We start from the raw sequence: 23,193 nt of genomic DNA, 5'->3' as shown, positions 1-23,193 counted from the left end.
TCAAAATAGGCTTTGTTTATTTCGTTTATTTTGTTTAATCAGTTGTTTTTTTCTGTCTCAAGGTTAGCAAAATGGAACCTACAGTTCTTTTTTTTCTTGAATTTTCCCATGCCCTGTAGCTGGGTTACGGTTTAATTCAACACTCTGCTTTTGTCGGAGACAGAGTAATAGTTTCTCTCTGATCAGATCAAAATCCATTAAAAACATTGAAGATATCAAGCAATCACTTACGAAGAAAAATTATTTCAAGGAAGAAATGAGAATCAAAACTTTCGAAAAGTTTGTAGAAACTATTTGCGCTCATTTTGTTTCATTCTTTTTGGATCTTGAAGTATCATTGAATTAGCTTTTCCATTTATTTCAACTGAAGAATATTAAATTGACCTTTTCTCGGTAAGTATGTTTATGGTGTCTGGAGATATAATGACAGCGAATTATGCAGCGAATTTTTGCCAATCAATAGTACCAATAATGTTAGCTTTAATTTTACAATTTGTGGAGTATAAATACGCCCTCTGGGTTATAATTATCTAATGTGGCCGGTAATAAAAAAAATTCTAAGTGTGGTCAATTTTGGAAAGTAAAATTACAAAAAAACAATCAAAAATTCAATAACATGAATTCCGGTTACGGTTTCCACTACTCTATAATTAAATAAAAAACGAGAAGAAAATAAGCTGAGACACGTGCATACCTTTGCGTTGTAATTCTACGGCATAGTTTTGAGGCCGTTTATTGTCCAAAATTCGATCAGTTTTAACACAATTAGCATCGTTTTTGTTCCGGAAAAGCGCTCAGTACTCCTGAGTAACTGAGTTGATTTAGGCGGTCAGAAGCACTCTTCCGCTTTGATTTAGATTTTTTCACTAAAAACTTGGAGCTGATTTCTTTTACTAGCTCGAAATCAAAGTTTTTATTGAAAAATTTTTTGACGTTTGTTCAGACGTCTGGCTGCCCTTCTTCTGACCTAACTGCTTGTAAAACTGGTTTTCCAGCCTGATTATTTATTTAATAAAGCTACGCTTAGCAAGAACTTTAATGGATATGAAAATTTTCTATCATTGCCGCTTCAGAGAATGCCGCTTTTAGTTGCTTTTTTCATTTGAGAACACGCAATCTATTGATTTCTGTCCATCAATGTCTATCATCGTGGCAAATTTTAATTTTGCAATTAGTGAGAGTTTTTTTGGTTTTGGGGATCAACTAGTTTTGTTCACAGCAATTATTGGCAAGCGGTCATTAGAATAAATAGGGCAGCAATAGGCTTATTTTAGTGGTAGCTTCAAATTCTCAGACTAACTATATCAACAATGCTGAGAATCAACAACTACTTAAGTACTCAATTTCCGAATAATTTAATTCCACACTACCTCATGTAGCAATCAAAACTTGTGTTAAAACGCTTAGAGTTCTTTAGAAAATGTTCTTTTAATGAAAAATCGTTGTTGAATAGAAAGAAGACGAGTGTTGATACGCTCATAACTTTGCACTTGTTTTTATGATCATTTTTTAGAGTATTGGATTAAAATTGAAGTTACAGCTGTCAGGGTTCCCAAACTGTTCCCAACTTTTTCTTACAGTTAGATTTTTACAAAAATCTTAAATTCCAACAGTCGGAGTCAACGTTTATCTTCAGAAAAAGATACTTTGCAACGACTTTTTTTAGGCAACAAACTTAGTCGGAACAGTTTTCATCTTCAAGAAAAACAGCAAAACAAATTTGTTTAAAGTCCGCCTGCTCCGAAAAATTCAACCAATTAATGGGGGTGGCAGATAACCTTACCACCGATGTCGCAAATACTCAACGCCCCAGACCATTCCAGCTTTAAAAATTCCCTTATTTTTTCCTGAAATTTGTTTCATTGCAGGTTTGTGCAAAAACAATAAGCAAAAAGCCAGGATATTGATTTTGGCAATATCCACAGGATACTGATTGTGGCTCAGTTCTTATAATATATGATGAGTTCAGTGGTCTTAACAGTTTCCATACTTAAAAAAAAACAAAAAGTACAACTTTTGAAAACAGTATAATTTTGGCTTCTCTTGTTTGGTTTCTCGCACCAAGAGGTAAATTTTTCTCAGCCCACCTACACAGCTATAAAATTTATTATTCTCACATTGCAAAAAAATGATATCAATTTATACCTTCCAAATTAAAATATACCAATTTTGGCAGAAAATTCCTTCTAATTGGTATGAAAGATAGCTAGGAAGTTGTCAAAGAGTTCAGCTTTAGATTTCAGAATCGAAATTTAGTTTATTTTAATGCAAAACATAGTTTATTTTACTGCAAATGCTGGTACACTGATAATAATACTTTTTGCTTAGTTTTTCACAATTTCTGTTGCTCCTTCTCCAATCAAAAATCCATTTTTATCTTGTCTACCAACCTGTGGCAATTGTTCAGCTTACTGTTCAATAAGTAGTTTATATAATCAGTGTATCCTAGGTGAAAGTGGCAATAAATTTGTAATTATTGTATTTTCTTATGGTAAATTTTGTACTTTCAGAAAAATTGTCAATGAATTTATTTAGTGCACCAGAGCTGCCGGTAGAAGGGCTAAAACGACTGAAAATATAAAAAGCTTTATCGCGAACAAACATTTCGGCGGCACGTTCTGGATATATATAAAGTTATGTTTTTTTGACGCATGGTATTTTGAGGTCAAATGTTGAAAACCAGGCCCAACCTAACACATTGTTGGTATTTGAATTTCTATTGGAAAAAATTTGGTTATGAAAATGGCAATTTGTAAACTAAAGAAATAGATTAAATCCAATCAAATCAATTCAATAATGTACACATTGCAGGACTAATTTACAAAGGTGAAAACATAAATGAAAGACAAATAAATACTCATAGCGGCCAAATTTTCACATCTTAAAATCGGTTCTACTTTTTCAACCCGATTCATTTAACCCCCCCCCCCCCCCCCCCCTATTAATATATCATATGTTTTACCCCTATATCATTTCGCCCGGAAAATTTTTTACCTCAAAAATCGTTCCCCCAAACCCTAAGTATTCCTAATTTTTGGATTTTTGGTATGAATCTCTAAACTCGTTAATTCGAAACAATACGCACCCCAAATTGGCAATGATAATTACTAATCATATGAAAAATTAAAATTGGGGTGAAAAGATAGGGGCTGAAATAAATAGGACTGAAACATCGGGACACCCTTAAATTCCACTTCTCAAATTTCACCCGATAGTTTTAAATCCCTTCACCCTTTTTTGAAAGATTTTCTATTTTTCCTCTCCAAATATACACTAATTCCCTAAGCTACGCCATAATTTCACCCCATAACTTTTTTTGCGTGCTTTTATTCAGGCTAACTGGGCTTTTTGCTGAAAAATATCTGCAAAACGTTGAATTTTGCGGGCTAATTAGGGTGAAGTTGATTTATTTCTAGTTATAACTTATAACACCGCTTTATTTGTCACTGTTTCTCGTTAACACAAATAATTTAGGAAACATACCAGCGCCATAAATTATGCCAAAATGCATATTTCAAGCAGCCAGTATGTTTTCAGACAATTCAAAACAGAAAGAGAGAAATTGAATTAAAACCTTGTGAACAATAAATGATCAAAACTGCAACTGAAACAACTTTCAAAGTGTGAATTATAACCAAGAAGAAATGAGGAAAGAGAGAAAGGTGTGATTAAAAAATCAACAACAAATTAATAAAGTGTGAAAATGAATAAACATTTACCAGATCAAAGCAAAAGAAAACTTCAAAAATTTGAAATGTTCAGTTTTTGTGATTCAGGTTTTTTTTTGCTTTTTTAAAATATAATTTTGAAATTCAGATTTAGAGTGAGGTTTTCTGATGTGTTGATTCGTTTTTATCCACAAAACTAAACTATGCAATGCAAAACTAGCCTGCAATATTATTATAAAATCTAAAGAGCCGCGATAGAAGAACAGTTTTCAAAATAAAATAAGAAATAAAGAGCTCTTCTTCAACACAAATTAGAATAAGGAGTAACTTGGCCGCTTGGAATCTGTAACGCTTATAAAATTAGAAATCTTTGTTATAAACTGTTGGTTATTAATTATAACCAATTATGGTAATGAGTTGTGCATGCTGAGATAGGAGTAGACTTTGGTTTGATCGGAAGATTCTAGAAGATTTCTTCTATTCGAATCCCCAATCAACTTTAAAAACCCACTCCTTCGAATTAGATGAGGGAGGGTAATTAATTATTTGTGAATTTAGTCCCGTATGTAATCAGCCGTGTAGACATCAGCTGGCCTCTGACATATGAATGGGTATCTGGGTTTCTGACAGGGTCTAGTTTGAAACTTGCCCTTCTTGTTCACATTCGCACACTGGTTTGCAGAGTCTGGGTCGTCTGCATCGCTTGACGCTACAAAAAATAAAAATATGTTCTAACTGCATTTAATTACGTTTGTCATGAAGTGATACGAATTTTTATTCAACTCGAAAAATGTAGAAGAAAGTTCATTTATAATTGGTAACAATAGTCTATACATATGGAAACCAGCTCGGACAACTGAGGAGAATCAATTGCCGGCAGCACAAAAAAAATTTAACCCCCACCCCCAGCGAGTGGCGGCTATACAAAAACGGTAATACGGGTAGTTGATGTGGGGATATGTGTACATGTACGGTTGGGTTGAAGGGGGAATTAGAGAGTTATAGAGTTTCGGTTTTTCCTTGACTTGAACTATATCATTTTATTTTTTGTGCATGTAGTATTAAACCTATAGAAAGCATATTTCTCATAACATGAGTGTTTCTGCTGTTTTTAAAAAGTTACTGCCGGAAAAACCGTAATTGTCCGTTTTTCAAGTCTGTGAGATGTTCTGCTAAGAGGTTTTACAGAGATTGAGATCTAAGATTTAGATTCGAAACCGCTCAGAATGTTTTCAGACATCTGAAATTCTACTATGATTTTTCTTCATAACATACTAAAAAGCGACTTAATTAGAATATTGTTAAAGTAAAAACGAAGAATTGAAAGATTATGATTCAGCGCTGATTGACTCTGAATCGGATTCATACCTAGAAGCTAGACGTGTGCAACTTTTGTGAGTTTGTTTTTTTAAAAGACATAAATAATGCTTTTTATAAAATAATGTAATGAAGTATTACGAATTACTTTTGCCCCAATCGATGGAGGAGAATGGAGGTTTGGTGCCATCAGTGAAAACCCAGTCCCCATCTAAACTGTACATCTTGTGTAGACCTGAAAATAGAACAATTTTAAGCTGATGATTTTTGTACAGATTGAGATCAATATTATCGGTAAATGCAGCTACCATACGAATTATTTGAAAAGGGAGATTGCAAAATTTTTATAGCAGAGGTTTTTCCAGCTTTCTCAGACCTAATAGTTTTTCACACCCCCCCCCCCCCCCCCCATTCAGATAACCCCGATTATTTCACTCAGCTATCATTTGAATACCTCTATTATTTCACCTCCACCATTTTAATCTCTTATATATTTGGTACAATTAAATGTTTAAAGAAAGAACATGGGGTTTGGGTACAGTTGCTATAGATTATTATCCAAAGTTACATTTGCGTGGAATGAATTGGGTTGGCAAAAAGTAGAAGTTTTTGGTTGTTGAAATCTATAAAAGTGAAATCTTTATTCCTCTAAGCCATGTAAACAACATAGTGCAAAATCAGCTCTTAGAAAATCGATGGTAAAATTCGATCAATAAGTCTTGATCACTCACCAGTCCAAAATTTGGCGACCTTTGAGAAAGTGATGAGCCATTTGACCCCTTGCTCTTGTGAGTCACCAAATTTCACTGAAACCAGTTGAGCATCTCGTCCTCTGAAATGACACAACAGTTATGAGCCAAGAATCAAACCAATGGAACGTCACTGCACGTGGAAATAGTTACCAATTCACCAACCTTAATGTTGACAATTTTATTTAAGAATCAGCTGGTAGATTGCCAGAAAATAGCTGTGATTGTAACCTCGAATAAATCGAAAAGCATGCGACCTAAATAACTTATCAGTTGGTTTTTCTACAATTTGTTGTGTTGTCTGTCATTGATTTGAGACCTATTTTTTGTAAGGATGTATTCAAATAAACTTCAACAAGATTATCCCTATTTAACTTAGAATATTGAAGTTCAGAAATTGTTCCAGCCAATGAAACAACTCGGTTCAAAAAGTGTGATAACGTCACATACACACTTTTTTCTGTAAGAAGCTGCATGGTAAATAAAAAAAGCTGATGAAACGAAAAATGAAAAACAGTAGAAACACCTCCTTCCTCTCTACTGCAACCAAAATAATCTGGATAGCGATTTTGAACTTTATCTTTTGGTTTTATGATATTTCGCTGCAACGAGTTTTCATAATTTTTTAAAAAAGTTTTTGGATAATTTTTTTCATTATTTTGGCTCCTTTTGAAATCTTATCACATTTTCTGAATACTGATAGTTCCCATATGCTTAGAAAAGAAGTTGAATGATTTATAGAACAAGTAATCAGAGAAAAGCTTATGGTTTAAATGGCTTCGACATTTTCTTCTCCCACTTTTCTATTGAATTTTCGGTTTTGCCTGTATTTGTTGTTGTTTTCATATCCATAAGACTAACTGTACTGTCTTATTGATGAATTATGAATGACGAACATCATAGTCTTTCCAACGAGTCATAACTCAGCGTATTTATTGAATTCCGTTGAAAGCTATTGAATTTAATGGCATGATATTACGTGTTTTTTTTTTAAAATTGTGGTTTTGATACACTTTTTGATCTTTCCTGAATTTTTGAAGACATATTTTTTAAATACAGGAGCATACCGTTGTTGTTAAAAAACAAAAAACGAACGTTTTTACTGAAAAAGTCATTTTTTAATAGCTTCCACACTTTTCTCTCTCAATTTTTTCTTGACTTCCCTGTTTTTGAATATTTTTTATTCTTTTTGTAGTCTTAAAAGGCTGAGGGGTCCCATGAGCTAATAAATGAGAATTGTTTGATTGATGGTTTTCAATGCATTCAGTTTATAGGGAATAGTCTTAAATTTGTGATATTATTTGTTTTCAAAAAATTTTTAATTTTTTCAGTTTTTGTTTTTCTTTTCGTAAACCTGTAACTTATTCTCATCACTGAGAGTTACCATTCAATTCCAAGTAATTGAAAAGTTAACGTGTTTTTTGATATTATGTCGTAACTGATGTTTTGTTTGTTGGATGATATAGTTTTTAATGAAATTTTTGTGAGTGGTCAATATTTGTGTTTCTTCTGTCTTTTTTTTAGCATATTTGCGTAATAACAGATCCTAATGATTTTCAAATCAGGACCAAGTGATCTGATTTAATCATTCAGTAAAAATATAGCTCAAATAATATAATAGCCATTGAACTAACAGAAACATTATTCAGATAAAAGCTAATGATTTTAATGGCATCGATAGTTTGTGTTTACGCAATTTGTTTGTTTTTTTTTTAGTTTTTCTTCAACTTTAGTTCGTTTCTTAGGCTTAGTCTAAACAAATAGAAGTCATGTCTTTTTGGTACGGACTTTTTAGTGATTATATATCAAGAATTATTTTGTTAAAGGATAAGGGTTTTTAAGCAGTTTGAAGTTATGAAACCTTTTTGAAAATGTTGATTGAATTTTGAAATCTGCCTCATTATTTCTTTTTGTTGACCTTCTACCTGGTCGCATTATGAAAAAACCCCATCTGCTGTTTATTTTAGAGAAAATAAATTTGTGTTTAGTTGGGAAAAAGTGAAGTAGCTAAGGTTTCATCTGGTTGCATTTTGACGTTGTTACTAGGTGCTTTTGAATTTACATAATGAGTTTTTGCCGTGAAATTTTTGTTTTTGGGGATTTTGTTTTTTTCTCGTAGTCTTTTTAATGGCAGATCTCGTGAGTGCTGTAATGAAGCATGGTATCATGTAATTCAATTAGTAGTTTGGGGTGTGTAAAGATTTTTTATAACTCAAACACCTATTTTTGATTATCTCTTCGTTTGGTTGACAATTAAGTCAAAAATGTAGATAAACCCAAATTACCGAGCCTCCTTGTTATCATTTTATTACGGAAGAACGAGAAAGATCTTACAGTTTTATTCATTTTTAATATTTTTGTATGGACGAAGATATCATTTAATGATCGTACAGAAAAATTCCGTGTCAAAATTTCATCTGATTAGGATTGACTTTTGGTGTAAACTTGAAGTTCTTTTTATACTGAAAAGGTGGAAACTGGTTACATGCATCTGTGCGGCAGATTGCACGAGAACTGACTTATCACAAAACGATAGTGGTTTTTTAAGTATCCGATTTCCATGCAAGTCCTGCAATAGCTGGAACTTAGAAACAAAATAGAGCCTCAGTCTGCTCTTGTGCTGTTCAGAATTTGTTCAGAATTTTGTTCAGTATTCTGCTCAGAATTCGGTTCAGAGGCCAATTCAGACTTTTAGCTGAATTTTTGCTCTGAATTTTTCGTTAATATTGTTTTGAGCATTGAAATGGGTTTTTTGATTGTCTATAATGGAGTTTAACAGATTTTTCGCACACTCGCGAGACATTTTGACATTTAATTATTTTTATCTAAAACTTGAAATATCGTTTTGGTATTTGTAATCAACTTTTGTCTAAGCACTTCTTAATATATCTTGTTAAAATCCTGCCAATTTTTATTTTCAATAAATTCTAATTCGTATTATTTCGATGTTTTGTTATAGATAATGTAGGAACTGATATTCCTATGAGCATCCAAGATCTAGTTCAACTTCTTTTCACCCCAATTCATTTAAGCCCGCATATTTTAGCACCACATCATTTAACCCCTCTGTCATTTAACCCCTCTATCTTTTAACCCCTCTATCATTTCATCCCGCCAATTAGTAGTCGACATTAAAGGCATGTTATGTCATAATTAAGTGGATAATTTAATCCCACGTTCGGTTGTGATAGTTTCATATCAAGTCCCACGGGCTGCTGAGGCAAGGCCAAATGATTATATTGCTATTTTAATAATCCTTATTTTATATAAAGATTAAAATCAAGGTGAGATGATAGAGGGGTTAAAAGATAGAGGGGTTAAATGATACAGGGGTGAATAAATCGGGGTTAAATGATATCTTACAAGATAAGCACTTTTTGCAAGATTTTTACAAGATCTTACAAGATAGGCGCGTAAGCTCGACTAGGGCACATAAATGTAAGTTGAAGTAATTTTATAGTACATTTAAACATTATAATAGGAAAGACCCGATGATTCAGTGAAACTGGGGTTTTACTTACTCGCAGTCGTCTTTAGCCTGAACCCAAGTCTTGCTCGACTTCACCAGAAGGTAACACGTGTTGTAGTGGTCAGTCCAATCTGAAACAACCCATTGTCAATTATTATATCGGTTAGAACTAAAATTAGAGCTTTTATTGACGAGTATTAAAAGCAACCATGAAACGTTTTTCTTTAAATTAATTAATTATTGCTTTATAATTTGGCTTGCTAGTTACGGCCGTTGATTCCCACTATAGTTGCATAAAATTAATTTTGCAACAAATATGAGGCCACAAATTTGAGATCCCCCCCCCCCGTGTTACGTAAATTTATATGTAAAAAAATGATACGTGCGTCTGGGGGTGTAAATATTATTCTGGGGGGATTGGAATAGATGCCATTGATCATATCTTATTGGGTTTACTTTTAGGACAGGCTGGTTTTCTGGGTTCCTCCATCACATGTCCGCTGACTTTCTTTCGGTTTGTGGGTACTGGAGGACTGTTGAATGTCTTGGGAACCCATTCTGCCCCGTTGCACTCCAATAGCTCGCCTGTCAGCCGTGAGTAGTACATGAGACCCTCTTGGGGTGGTCCGCAGTCACGACGCTCCAGAGGGGGCTAAAAGTGGATAATTAGTTTCAAACATTAACAAAATTGATGCTTCCTTTATTAATACTGCCTTCGAGCTTACTTCATAATTCGAAAACTTACAAAATACAACTCCAAATTATTGTGTCTATGAAAAATTGGAGTCATAGAACGCCCCAGTTCAGAACACCGAACAAAAATGACTCATCTTGGGGTTTAAACGTAAGAGAGCTTCGGTATCTTCGTTTTCGAATGGAAGAAAATTTCGGTTTTGTCGCTTTTGGACGCAAGACAAATTCCGTGTTGTCCGTTTTGTTTTTGGACGCAAGGAACATTCGGTATGTTCAGTTTCGGAAGATTTGCCAGAAGGATTCAGTATCGTCGTTTATGGACGCAAGAGAAATTCGGTATCGTCCTTTTTTATCGTAACAAAGATTCGGTATTGTCGTAATTTTGCTCGCTCACGTTGGTTGCTTGCTTTTGCTTGCTTGCTCACTGCCACTTGTTCGCTCTTTCGCCTCGTTTCGCTGTTTCTCATGTTTGCTCTTTTCTTCCCATCCCATTTCACCAATGGCGATGAGCTTTTCTTTTGTTTGTGTCTTCAGCGCGTGCTTCAACCCCAAACTTTTCTCTGTCTCTCTCATGTGCTTCTGTTTTGCCGATGTTCTTTATATATGTGTTTGCTTTCTTTAAAAGCGCTAAAAACCCCAACTTTTTCTGTGATCCCTTTTTGCATGTTCATATTTTAGTGTCTCTCTTATTTTCCTTAGAGGCTAGAGAAAAGGTCGAATCCTATTCTATACTCCCAAGGGACAATAAAGAGGCCCATGTTGCAGCTAAGGCATGTTTCTAGTGCTTCTTGCAACACCGTTATCTTGCAATATTCTTACAAACAGGATGGTTGTCTTGCAAGACTCTTGCAAGTCTGACAGTTATCTCGCAAGATAACCGTCTGATTCATTTTGACCTCAATGTTGACGACAATAACAAATCTCTCCTTCGTTATAAAAGATATTACCGAATCTCCCTTGCGTCTAAGAAATGACGATTCCGAATCTCTCTTATGTTTAAAAACGACGGTACCATATCTCTCGTATTTTAAATACTGAACAAAAACGACGATACCGACGTGATACTCATAAAGTCTAACGTCGTTTTTGGCTAGAAAAGGACGACGATACCGACGATCTCTTGTCTTTAAAAATCGTCAATTTCTTGACTAGGGCTTTCTTAAATACTTCTATTTTTTAAAATTAATGTGAAAATTAATTCAAAACGATTGCAAAAACTATTTTTATGCGTTACAATTCTAACAAAACTCCCAGCTGTCAATGCGAACAGTTTAGGTCTTGTCTTTAATTTCCATGATGACGACTTTTAGTCAATGCAAGAGTTTTTCATTCGTTCTATTCGAGGACTCAACGTCAAAATTCTAGCTAGTAACAAATTTTAGTTGGGTTGTCTCTACCAATTTTGAGCGGCTTCCATGAAGAATGTAGCCACGTTTGCGGGCCGGATATAACGTAACTTGAGTTTCTGTTTTCACGTTATATACCTACAATAGTTAAAGCGAGAGCATTGGTTTGAAGGTAATGAAATCAGTCATAGCGTCAAACTTAATATTGGCTCAAAGTTCATTGATTGCAGTGATCAAACCAACAGTTCAGGTCTCTGACTAATATGCGATTATATTGTAATCAGATTAACTGTTTTGGTAAATAAAGCTCTATTTGATTCTTGTTTTAGGTGTGTTATATACGTAACAATCAGCTTCTCTAAATGGTACTAAAAGAGTAGCATTAGTCAGTAATCAGTCATTAGAGGAATTTGTTAACTAGAGACACGACGAAGGGTCAGATTATCAGTTGATCCAGGTTACAACAGTAAAGACTAATGAGATTGGTTATAAATATGCAGTTTTCTAAGAAGAGTAAAGTCATTTTGATAGAGAAGCCAGTTTGAAGAACCGTTCGGAACAGTTTTTTGAAATTTAAAGGCATTTAAATTAGTTTAGAAGAACGCTGTTTCTTCACACCCCCCATTATATTAACTTCTGTCAAAGTACTTTCTGTTGCATTTACAATCAAATGTCAGTACTCAAACAATTTGCTCTTTTGCAAGTTGCAAAAAAGATTTCGAAGATTACCTGATTTTATACAGCCAACTGCCCCCCCCCCCCCACCCCACCTCCCACAGTAACATGATGCAATTCATCATGAACAACCATTGGCCGTAAGTACACAAAAGGTGTGAATTTTGTACAAGAAACAGCCTAGATATAACAGCTTTGAGTTAAATGTGGTTAAAGGGTTAATAAAGAAGGAGAAGGAAAGAAGACCTCATCATCTTTCAACTGGGGTTGGTCCATCATGTTGCCTCCCAGGAAGTCCCCGTCCGGGAGGGTATTTTCATCATCTTGGTCATCAGAGTCGCGATTGCTGTTCGGGTTGTGACCTCCAGGTAACAGGGTTTGGAACTGGAGAGACAGAAAAGAGAAAGGGAAACAGCTGAAGGGTTATCAGATAGAGAAACAGTCACAAACAGAAAAAAATGTAGGCAACATTTCCGTTTCCCTCCCTTTTTTGAGCACTTTTTGCCTATATTGTTTGCCTTCTTTTCGGAAACAAAAGTTAATCTTGTAATATCTTTCAAGAATCTTGCAAGAAGGACGCTTTTAGACTTGCAAGAGGTTGTACGGCGTAACATCGCCTTGCAATAATGTTGCAAGATTTTTGTTTTCAACTCTCAGGCAATATCACCGTCCAGGATTGAAAATGACCAATTCTTGTGTCATATTTCTTCAATCTAAAGTTTGTGTATTCTAAACAACTTATATTTACTACGCGCGTGTAAAAAAGTTGAAACGGAAATGATCCCATTAAGTTTGGAAATGATATGACAGTTGTTATTAGAGCTGAAAAAAGGTCAAATGAAAGATGAAGTGCAATATTTGCAATGACACAGGTAGCAGTAACGTAATGATAGACAATCGACTTGAAACTCATTTCTAATTAGTTTTCTATTTAGATTATAAAAAAAGGTTGGAAACGTTATCAAATGGAAAACTTTTTTGTGAACTAAAATAGAAGTTCTTGGAAAAAAGAGAACACGTATCCGTTAAAGTAGCTCCAATTGTTATAGAATATTTTGTAATTTTTATTTGTGAATTAAATCGATATGAAAACTAATAGTAACTTTTATCAATACATTCTATCTTTAATACTAACACTAGCTAACGGATACAAAACTTGTCCACTTTTTTGCAGTAAGCACATAAGACTGCTACTTTTTTCAGATTATTATTTCTATATTAAAATTTTCAGTCTAAAAACATTTTGTATCTTTGCTTTAAAAAGTGGCAGTCTAATGTACGCTTGTAAACTGAAAATTTTGAGAAAAAAATTAATTTGTGAACTTAAAAGAAAGCAGCCAAATGTTAGTGAAAGTAAAGCAGCCCAGAAAAGTTCACCTTCCCCAGAAACTAATTCTTAAAAAAGAACTGAGGTAATTTAACACGCCAGCCTTTGTACAGTTGATAAGATATTGTTGCATAAAAAGCAACCCAAATTGACCAACTTGTTGAACTCAAATGAGGAAACGAGAACTTTTCTTCACTCACTATTGGCAAGCATATTTGTGGTAAGTACGAAAACAGAAGAAAACCCATAATGTTTTATTCCTATACGTTTTTCCTGTAAAATATAGCCAGCTTCAAAATTTGTAGGAATAAAAAGGTTTGAATATCAAATCTTAAGCAAGTAATTTTCTGCTTCATCTAAAAGAAAAAAAGGTACAGGTGATTTCTGTAGCCAAAAAAATCAAAATTCGACAGTCCATTGACACGGTGCAAGTCACTACTAGAAAACTTCGCATTTTCTTCGTGAAATTTTCCTTGTATAACAAATCTATGGCAGTTAATCAACATACTACACTTCAAAATAAGCTTAGAAAATAATACATATTTTTATATCTTTTCCAACGCAATCTTTAATCGAACAAGAATATAACTTGCACAACAGAAATAGAAAGGTAAACAAATAATTTCAAATTTTGTTCAAATGAGGAAAAGAAGTTCCAATTCGTCATATTCACGTTTTAGTTAATGGAAGTTCCAGATAAACATGCAATCAATTGGATCCGGAAATAAATTTTTAATAACAAATCATTAAAAGGATTTGAATAATATTAGATCAAATAACATAAAAATTATCTAGCACTAATTTAAAAGCAAAACTTTATTGCTATTAGATAATCTGATAATCGTGCATTGATAGCGGGATTCATTATTTGTCAACAAGAAAAAATAAAACTTAGAGATAATTTCTTGGATTTTTTTCAGGTTCTAACAAGAATAATAAAACTCTTAAAGAGGTTTTCTGAAAAAATATTTTCAGATTTGAAACTTTTCCCTTAACGTTTTCAGTAGTGAAATATTTTCGTCAAAAATTTTGAACTAAATGACGAATCTCTAGGCAACTTTGTAATTTCTGAAGACCAACAGTAAAGCCCTACTATCGACAAAAAACACAAATAATTTAGATTATAATTGAAAAGGATACACAAAAGCAAACTGTCAAAATGAACATTTAATTTAATTTCTGGTGCCAAAATCTCCAAACTTTTTTAAAACTAAAAAAAGTTGGCTTGAGGTTTTCGAGATATTTTCGCACAAAATTAAATTTCTTATTGGTTTGTATATGAAGACTTACGAAGACACAAAGTACTGATGAAACATATCCTGGAGAGAACACAGCCACCATTACATAACTTTTTTATCAGCTAACTTATCATAACTCAAATGACATGTTTCAAAAAGAATTAAATTTTCACCAAGTCTTTGATGTTAAACTCTGAAATCCCTCAAAACAATATAGAAAACTGGGTGTATAAAAAGTGCTCAGTAATCAGGAATTTTTTTTTCAAGTAATATCTCACAAATGTTTCCCAAAACTGTCACATCAGCATTCATCAGAATATACGTCGCTTTGCGAAGATTTTGTAAGTGATTTTTTCAGTCTTGAGCATTGAAATTCTTTTGTCAAGTATTTCACGATAATAATGCACACTTATCAGACCCTGCATGCACTGCTGTCTATACGCAAATTTTTGAAAGAAGTGAAAAAGTCCTTATAATAATTAAACATACACCGATAAATGTCGGAAGGATTGCTCTTCAACGACAGGCGAGGCAATTTAATTCATGGTCTTTAGTATAGATCAATTTTTCTTTATGAGCGCAATAAATCTCTGATTCGAACCACTGACCTCCCGATCCATGGCCACCCGCACTAACCACTGCGCTACGACTCACTTAATTTTCCTATGCTGCAACCGATTTTATGTTAGCAACAAGCTTTACTTCGAGCACTAGAGATAACACAAAAATGATGAACGAAAGCGTAAAAAAGTCACTTGAGAAGTCAAAGAATGTTCTAGAAGAAAAACGCAAAATTGACAAGCGAAAAATTTGCATTAAAAAATACACACACGTTTACAATAATTGCTATGAACTGCGTTCAAGAGCAATTCAACGCAATCCGTTTTATTTTATCAACAGATCTAATTTCTGAATGTTCGCAAATGAAATCAATAAGATATAATCAAAAAGTCAAGCATGAAAAGATCACTCGAGAAGTGAAATCGGAAGAATGTTCTAGAAGAAAACAGTCGAGCAAAAATTTTGCATAAAAAAGACACTCTTGTTTACAATTATTGCTTCCAACTTCGCTCGAGAGCAATTAGTCAGATCTTATCTTCATGCTAAGCTTGCGAATAGTGAGGGCTGCTGCTGTAAGGACATGAAAAACAGAAAGAAGAGAAGCGGGTTATACGAACTAGTTTTCTAGCTTCCTCTTTATCTACCGGGTTATATGGTCCGGATGGCTTCCCACTGACTTCCAAAACCGGAGCTGCACTGGGAGGCACAAACTCGTTTGGTCCCCAAGGTGGGTTTTTGGTTCCACCCCCCAAAACTGGGTCATCGGGGGGCAACTGCGGGAAGTCAGTGTTGACTTTTGGGGGTTTTGGGTTTTGGTTGCTGCCAGGCAAAGTCTTGCTGGGGGGCATACGGGTTCCGAAAATGCATTGTGAGTCTGTTTCGTCAAGGATTTCGATGTCCATTTTGGTTCGGATTCCGAGAACTGCGTTGTCGGGGCGTCTCATGATGAGTTTGATGTTCTGGTTCAAAATTAATTCCTCACTTTTGCGAATTTCTAGCTTGATTTCTTTTTCCGACTCCACTAAACAGAAATTTGAACATTAATACTGACTGATATGCATACCCTTACATGTTATTATGGTCAGTCAGATCTTCGCGATAAAAAAATCCTATAAGATCTTACAAGATAAAAATTCTTTTTTAAAACATCTTACACAATAAAATTTTTAACGAGGTCAATTTTTATTGCGTACCTTTGCGTATATATCTTTTCTATAGAAACTTACAAAAGACATTTTTTACCGTGTAAGATCGCTCAAGATACTACACGAGAAAGACTCTTAATAAGCATATCTTATCGGGCATGATAAAATTACTCTAATAAGATCTCACACGATAAAATTTTAGCAAGCAAAATGTTTATTTTGTTATTTGCAACAGATCCTACAAAATAAAAACTTATAGTAAAAATAATTTTCAGCGTGTAAGATCTTATGAGAAAAGTTTTTATTGTGTAAAATTTTTGCAAGAGATTGTTACAAAGATCTCACATGATAAAAATTTTTCTTACAAAGATTTCACACGATAAAAGTTTATCTAAAAAGTTTTTAGACGGTGAAAATTCCGCCATGAGTGGGTAACTAACTCTCGTCAAAGACAACTTGTCGGTTGTAAAAGTAGTCATCATCGTGCATTGAAGAGGGAATGTCTTTAATCTTGAACTCCACCTGTGACTTGCCCCCCACCCATCCATACCTCACCACCCGGATACCCACTGACCCCCCATCCTCACACACCGTCAGGCGATCCGTTTTGAACTCAATGCTGGCCCATGACAGGTCGTATCTAAAATTAACAAACAAACAAATCAACAAACAAATAGTATTGTTTGCATAATGACTTGAACGTGATAAAAAAGAACACATTAAGTTAATTACACTGAGATAAATAGAAAAGATACTTGGTTATAATATACTATTTTTAAGAATTGGGATAATGCTTTTTCAATAACTTATTCCCTTTTAAATGATGGGTTAATCAATTTCGTCTTCAAGTAATTTTTCAGAGGGATCCCAAATTTGGCATGAATCTTGCAATATAACCATCCGATCTCTCAGTGACTATTATTATGAGCAAATTTCAATTTTTTTTGGTTTTTGTTAATTATAATTTCTTAGCACATAATTCAGATTTTCGTTGTCACATTAATTTCATCTAATTTTTAAGCATCATTTTAGAGTGTTGAACATGAAAGACACTGTAGCATATAGTTCTTTATAAATTGTCAGTTTATATATAAACCTATAGGTTGCTAAAAATTCTCTTGCAACTGTCACTTAGGTCAGCTTTGTTTACAAATGAATCGCAATTAATTTCCTCCATTAAACAAACAAATATTTACCTTCCTTATGCGTTGGTCTCAATGGACTTCACGTGGGTGTTTATTGATTAAGACTTTGTTTACCATTTTAGCCCCGAATTCGCTTTTCCATGGATTGACTGACTTATTTTGACAAGAAATGATGGAATTGATTTAAAGATAACTATTGATAACTGTGTATAAAATGACTATCAATCTGTATGTGCAAAACAAACAAATCTATTGCAGACAATCAACGTCAGTCAAATTTCACATTTTTGACATTTTTCTGTACAACTAAACTAAAAATGGTTCAATAGTGCAGATGATGTATTTTGAAAAAGGCTGTCCATCTATTTTGTGTTGCCACTTAGATTCAAAAATTTGCAAAAAAATGTTTGAAATACTTATTATCGAAATTCTCTATAAATGTAAATATAACCACTGGGAGAAAATTGCGCAAAAGTGTCATAATATGTCACAAAATCAGCTATATTTTATCAATCAAGCAAGAAATTTAGCAGGCCAATGAAAAAAATCAAAATCACATCCTAATCAAATTTTTTTATTTATTTATGAGCCCCAAATGATATAAAACCAGTCACACTATGTTTTTACTTTAAGATCAAGAGAGGATAGCCAGGTTATTAATTACACCCACAAAGTGGAAGAAAGTATAAAAGATCAGCATATCGAATTTCTGCTAACTTTTATATCAAGTACCCTGCTCTCAATGAACAAATGTTTACAAAAACATTAAAAAACAAACACGGGTTAAAAACTACTCAGCAAATGACAATGAAAGTTTTAAGAAAAATTTGAGAGCAACACACACTCTAATACACGTAAAATTTTGACATCAAAAAGACATTATGAAAAGGAATATTTAATACAAATATAAGAAACAATACTTCATAAGCCGACTAAACACATTTGAAAATCAAAAACACTGCTTAAATGTCCTCTTTTGAACACAAATTTTAATATTTTATATAATTAAAAAAAAGAGTTGAAAAAGGCGGTAAGATTGAAAGAAATGATCGTCGTTAGCATTAATCGCATTTGAGGCTAATTTTCCGTATAATGGTAATTTCTGTTTGCTCTGAAGTCACTTACTTTATAGCACTTAGAGGCAACATTCAGAAGCAAAAGTTATAAGGCACAAAAAATGGATACAGAACAAAAAACAAAATTATATCCATTTTTGTAGAAAAATGACAAGCAGCGAATAGTTGTTGATAAAAAAGGGAAAACTTAATAAATTTGAATTAAGTGGGATCAGTTTCGCCCTGCTCTGATTTGAATTTCTTTCATATATCAAACTGCTGATCGGTACAAAAGTTTCATATGGTTTAAAAATAATCACTGGTTGTAAAATTTTTGTACACTATCAAAAAGCTGAAAAGAATTTTATCCTTCTTTCAATCAAATCGGATCTACAGTAGATATCAGTAAATGTCTGTTCACAGCAGGTGGTGCTTATTTTATGTGAAAAATTTTATGCAAACCTGAATACCGTTTGTTTTCAAATATGTGTTGAATTGAAATCAATTTTTTCAAAATTCTGCTATTTAAGTTTGAATTCTCATGTAAAAGTAATCATAGATCAAAGGCAGGAAAGAGTTACGTTTTTTTCTGTTGTATACAAAAAAACAGAAGCCTAATTACTTTCACAGACAATTTGATTGAATTCAACGCTTTCTCTTTACAAAATAGGTTTACCACAAAAAATAAATCAATAAATAAAATGAAAACAAAACCGTCTAACGACGGAAGAATTGCTCTCGGACGACAAGCGGGGCAATTCAACTTATCGGGGGCGTAACTTAGAAATATTTTATGGGTGCAAGAACAACGAGCCCACAGATGTTGGCACCCCGGTCCTCAGGATTTCATTCTAAAAACTTAAACAGTTAGCTACAATGACTTTGCTACTCTTTTGCTCACAATCGCTTGCATATTAGCAGCAAACTTTATTTCAGAATTAGAGAAACTTAGATCACTCAAAAATGAACAGCTCAAGCGGGAAAAGGTCACACATGAATTCATAGAATGTTCTAGAACAAAAGAGCAAAAACTGCCAAGCAAAAATTTTATTTTGAATTAAAAAAGACGCAAACATTTACAGTAATTGCTTCAAACTTTGTTCAAGAGCAATTAAATTAATTAAGGCTGTTATTGACAGAAAGCTATAAAAAAGAAGTTTTCTTTTAGCAAGCTTTAACTGAAAACAAAACTTTCCGTGTTTGCCATTACTAGAGTGATTAAAACATAATTAGTCTTCTTATTTTGACTTTAGAACTCCTGAAAAGCAATGACAATTTTTGCCAGAATATTGCTACTGCAAAGTCTCTCAACATTGCAACCAAAAAAATTATAAAGGGTTCATTTTTGTTCAAAAGTCAATTTTGAAAGGATCAATTTTTTTCAAAAGTGTGCAAAAGTTACCTTTTGTCCATTGCAGTTAGGTTATGTGATTTTAGACTTTATTCGCGTCATAATCTTTAAATAATCTCTCGTCTTCAGAAGAATTTTAAAAAATCGGCGAGTTCAAAAGAAATATGATAGCAACAGTCAATGCTCAGTAATTAAACCAATCAAATAAATGACAAAGTACCCAATCAGCTACTGCATATTAAAATTCCTAGAAACCCTAAAATTCAGAAGTTCAACAATCGGGTTCTATCAGTTAAAACTATACACAGTTAGGTTAGGCAGAAGTTATAACCAGTCATAACTAAATAATTAAGTATAGAAACAGGTATAGACAGTTTACAGTCATCTAGTTATGATCAAATAGACAGATTGATAGAATATACAGATGTTGTTTATGTTTGCGTGGATAGATTTGATGCCTTACGTTGCTCTGGCTGGGATATACTCTTCCAGGTGTTTAGAGCTGAAATCAATTCACACAACAGTTACAACCCATCAAACTGTGACGTCAGTTCATTCTCATTCACCCCCATCAGTTGCGAATACACCCCAGTGATTCTGGAAGTTTACATTACGAGCCAACACCCCTACCTATAGATTTTAGTTAATATTGCGCTAATTGGTGGAATTTTGAGACAAGGGAATCGGAAAATATAATACCTATTATAACTTTTTTTATTATAGTCGAGTTTACAAAAATCTATATTGTCTAATGGTATCAATTAACTTGTATAATAGGGGCGCTGGCTCAAAATTCATTCATCTTACAGCAAGTTTTATCATTTTTTGCTATCATATAAGATCTAAAATTTTTATCGTCTAAGACCTCATAGAACATCAAAAATTTTTACCATGTATGATGTGATCAGATTGAATTTTTACCGCTTACTGACAAAAAATTATTGGGTAAGACCTGATATAGGGAATAACGAATTCGTTATTCCCTATATCAGGTCTTACCCAATAATTTTTTGTCAGGTCTTAAGCGGTAAAAATTCAATCTTATCCAATCATAGATGATAAAAATTTCGAAGCGTATAGTCAGGCCAGGCCTTATCTGATAAGTGTGCTTAAGATAACTTTGTCAGATCTTACAAGATAAGCATTCAAGAATCACGGGGGTGCAGTCTCAAACGAGATACATCGTCGAATTGGGCAAATCATTTCTCATTTTGACAAAATAAATATATGTTTGCAGGTGTAAGAGAAACACAAAGCCCATTTTTTCTGCTTGATGGCAGCTAAAGTACAAACCAATGGAAAAAATTATCAGTTCGCGGCAGCGAATTTCAGCGCTTTATATATTGACCGAAAAATTTTGAGTCTGAATCAGTTTTCGACATTGTGTGTAGAATTATGGTAATTATTTCTCACCATTTATTTGATGCATCATATAACTGGCAGCAACTTTGTAAAAAGCAGCTTAGGAGCGTTCAAAAGATATTCTTACTTTTATGAAAAACATTGATTTAATTATGCAATTTGATATTTTTATTAAATGGTTGAAATAATAATAATAAACGCTTGCATCATTTGTACACAATATCTTTTCTTGTTTCAAATATATTTAACCTTTACTCGTTCCAATGTTAGTTTATTTGTTTCGAAAGAGTGCATTTTGCGAAATTATAATTTATTTTTTTAGTTGATAGATTATGTCTACTGACCTTCTGGCTTGGGTAAATTTGCCATTAGCATCTTGGACATCGAACACGAAACTGTCATTGGTTGCATCTTTCTCCGGGAATATGACATACATGATGTTTTTATTGATCAGTTCGTCATATGTGAAGGTCACGGGGACAGGGAGACCACTCTCGTAGTAGATCAACTCGCCAAAGATTGGTTTGCGAACTATTTTGAACTCAATCTTGTCAGGCTCGTAATCTGATCCTTTGACCTTGAAACAATAAGTGGTTTTAGGAGACTTTTTGTGGAGCTTTGGAATCATCATAAAAGTTCTTTGAAAACTATTTTATGGAGAAAATTATAGAAGAATAAACGTAAACGCCTCTAAAAAGTTCATAACGGTAAATACTAAGTGGGCAGAGCAAAAACAAATATCAAACATAGCTGGCAGATTGCCAGAAAATAGCCGCAATAGATTCGTAGATCGGCAGTCTAAAAAAAAAACAGTAAAAAAGACAGACCAAAAAAAATCGTCTTTTCATTGGAGGCTGACCTGTTATATTTTGATTAAAAATCTGTATAAGTTTTTGCTGCCTCTATTAGCTGATCTCAAATAACCTTCATTTAGAGTGACACACCCATTTGACCATATGTCTTCGAATTAAAGTAAATAAAAGTCAATTTCAAAGTGAGGAAGTCATTTTTGAGAGTGAGGTATGTGACCAAAAATTTAATCACTCGCATGAACAAATAATTCGCTCCATTAAGAGCGAAAAATGACGTCACACATGCAATTCAGTCGAAATTGCATGAACGAATGAACAAAAAGTGGTTGTGACGTCATATGGTTGCAACAAAAATCATGACGACGACATAAAAAAAACATAGCCCCTAGAATACCGGAAACGACTCTAATCGTCGTGAAAAATAATTTCTACCCTAACTGGGACAAAATCAGAATATCGAAAACACCAGAAATAACAAAAATAGTAGACATAAAAAGCGTTAAAATTGTTTCATTTCAGGGGTGTGGGTAGGTGCTGGTGGGGGGGGGGGGGTTGGTAGGTGGGGGCAGGTAGGTGGTGGTGGGGGCAGGTAGGTGGGGTTGGGGGTAGGTACGTTGCGGGGGGATAGGTAGGTACGTGGGGGGTAGGTAGGCACGTGGGGGGGGAGAGATGGGTGCATTGGGGGGAGGGGCGGTAGGTACATTGGGGGGGGCGGTAGGTACGTGGGGGTAGTTTTTTTTAGGTAGTTAAATGGAATCAAATTTTCTCAAATTGACCTCTTCACCTTGAATTACAGACTGTTACCAACTGCTATACATTACAAACTAAGCTATTGTTAAAGTACAATGTTCGAAAACAGAAGTCAACAATCAAAAGTGGAGGTAAACGCTCGAATAGAAAGAAGTCAAAATTCAAGTCATGAACAAACTTAATTTCTGCTAAAAAAAACCTGTAGAATCTCAATACTCCTCTTCGAGTCGTAAAAACCAAGAGAAGGCCAATAATAGCCCCAGCTATCGCTGTGCGGCTATTAAAAACAAACCCAAGCGGAAGCAAGTTCAAAATCTAATTTTAAAATGTGCTCTCAAGAAATTACACATCAAAACACTCTTGATGTGGAAACAAATAAACAAAAAAAGTGAGCAGGGGTTGTCCAGGCTTCTCAAAATCATGAAATTATACTTCCTCAGCAAGAAAAATATACGCAATGACTAATATACGCAATGACTAAGATATACGCAATGACATAGCAGGACAAGTCCTGACGTACAATTCAAAGA

At 33.9% G+C, this 23,193-nt stretch overlaps 1 protein-coding gene across 5 annotated transcripts in view; it reads right to left on the bottom strand.

Annotated features, from left to right (window-relative positions):
• Positions 1-3,798: 3,798 nt before the first annotated feature.
• The window catches only part of LOC142344457 (FRAS1-related extracellular matrix protein 1-like), a 77,140-nt gene continuing 57,745 nt past the window's right edge, over positions 3,799-23,193 (bottom strand). Inside the window, exons 16-25 of one of the 5 annotated variants that reach the window (XM_075396110.1) lie at positions 21,446-21,678; positions 20,203-20,241; positions 16,629-16,828; positions 15,661-16,064; positions 12,164-12,301; positions 9,660-9,855; positions 9,256-9,334; positions 5,717-5,817; positions 5,134-5,220; positions 3,799-4,377 (exon numbers count right to left, since the gene is read on the bottom strand). In XM_075396110.1, the coding sequence (XP_075252225.1) occupies positions 4,223-4,377; positions 5,134-5,220; positions 5,717-5,817; positions 9,256-9,334; positions 9,660-9,855; positions 12,164-12,301; positions 15,661-16,064; positions 16,629-16,828; positions 20,203-20,241; positions 21,446-21,678 (1,632 nt within the window). In that variant the 3' untranslated portion in view covers positions 3,799-4,222. The remainder of the gene's footprint in view (positions 4,378-5,133; positions 5,221-5,716; positions 5,818-9,255; positions 9,335-9,659; positions 9,856-12,163; positions 12,302-15,660; positions 16,065-16,628; positions 16,829-20,202; positions 20,242-21,445; positions 21,679-23,193) is intronic. The other 4 variants (XM_075396111.1, XM_075396114.1, XM_075396112.1 and 1 more) reach the window with 4 other exon arrangements.

The sequence above is a fragment of the Convolutriloba macropyga genome, chromosome 8 (assembly GCF_964194025.1).
Source record: "Convolutriloba macropyga chromosome 8, txConMacr16.3, whole genome shotgun sequence".
Classification (NCBI taxonomy): domain Eukaryota; kingdom Metazoa; phylum Xenacoelomorpha; order Acoela; family Convolutidae; genus Convolutriloba; species Convolutriloba macropyga.
The sequence above is the reverse complement of the archived record's forward strand: the minus strand, read 5'-3'. Positions and strand labels throughout refer to the sequence as shown.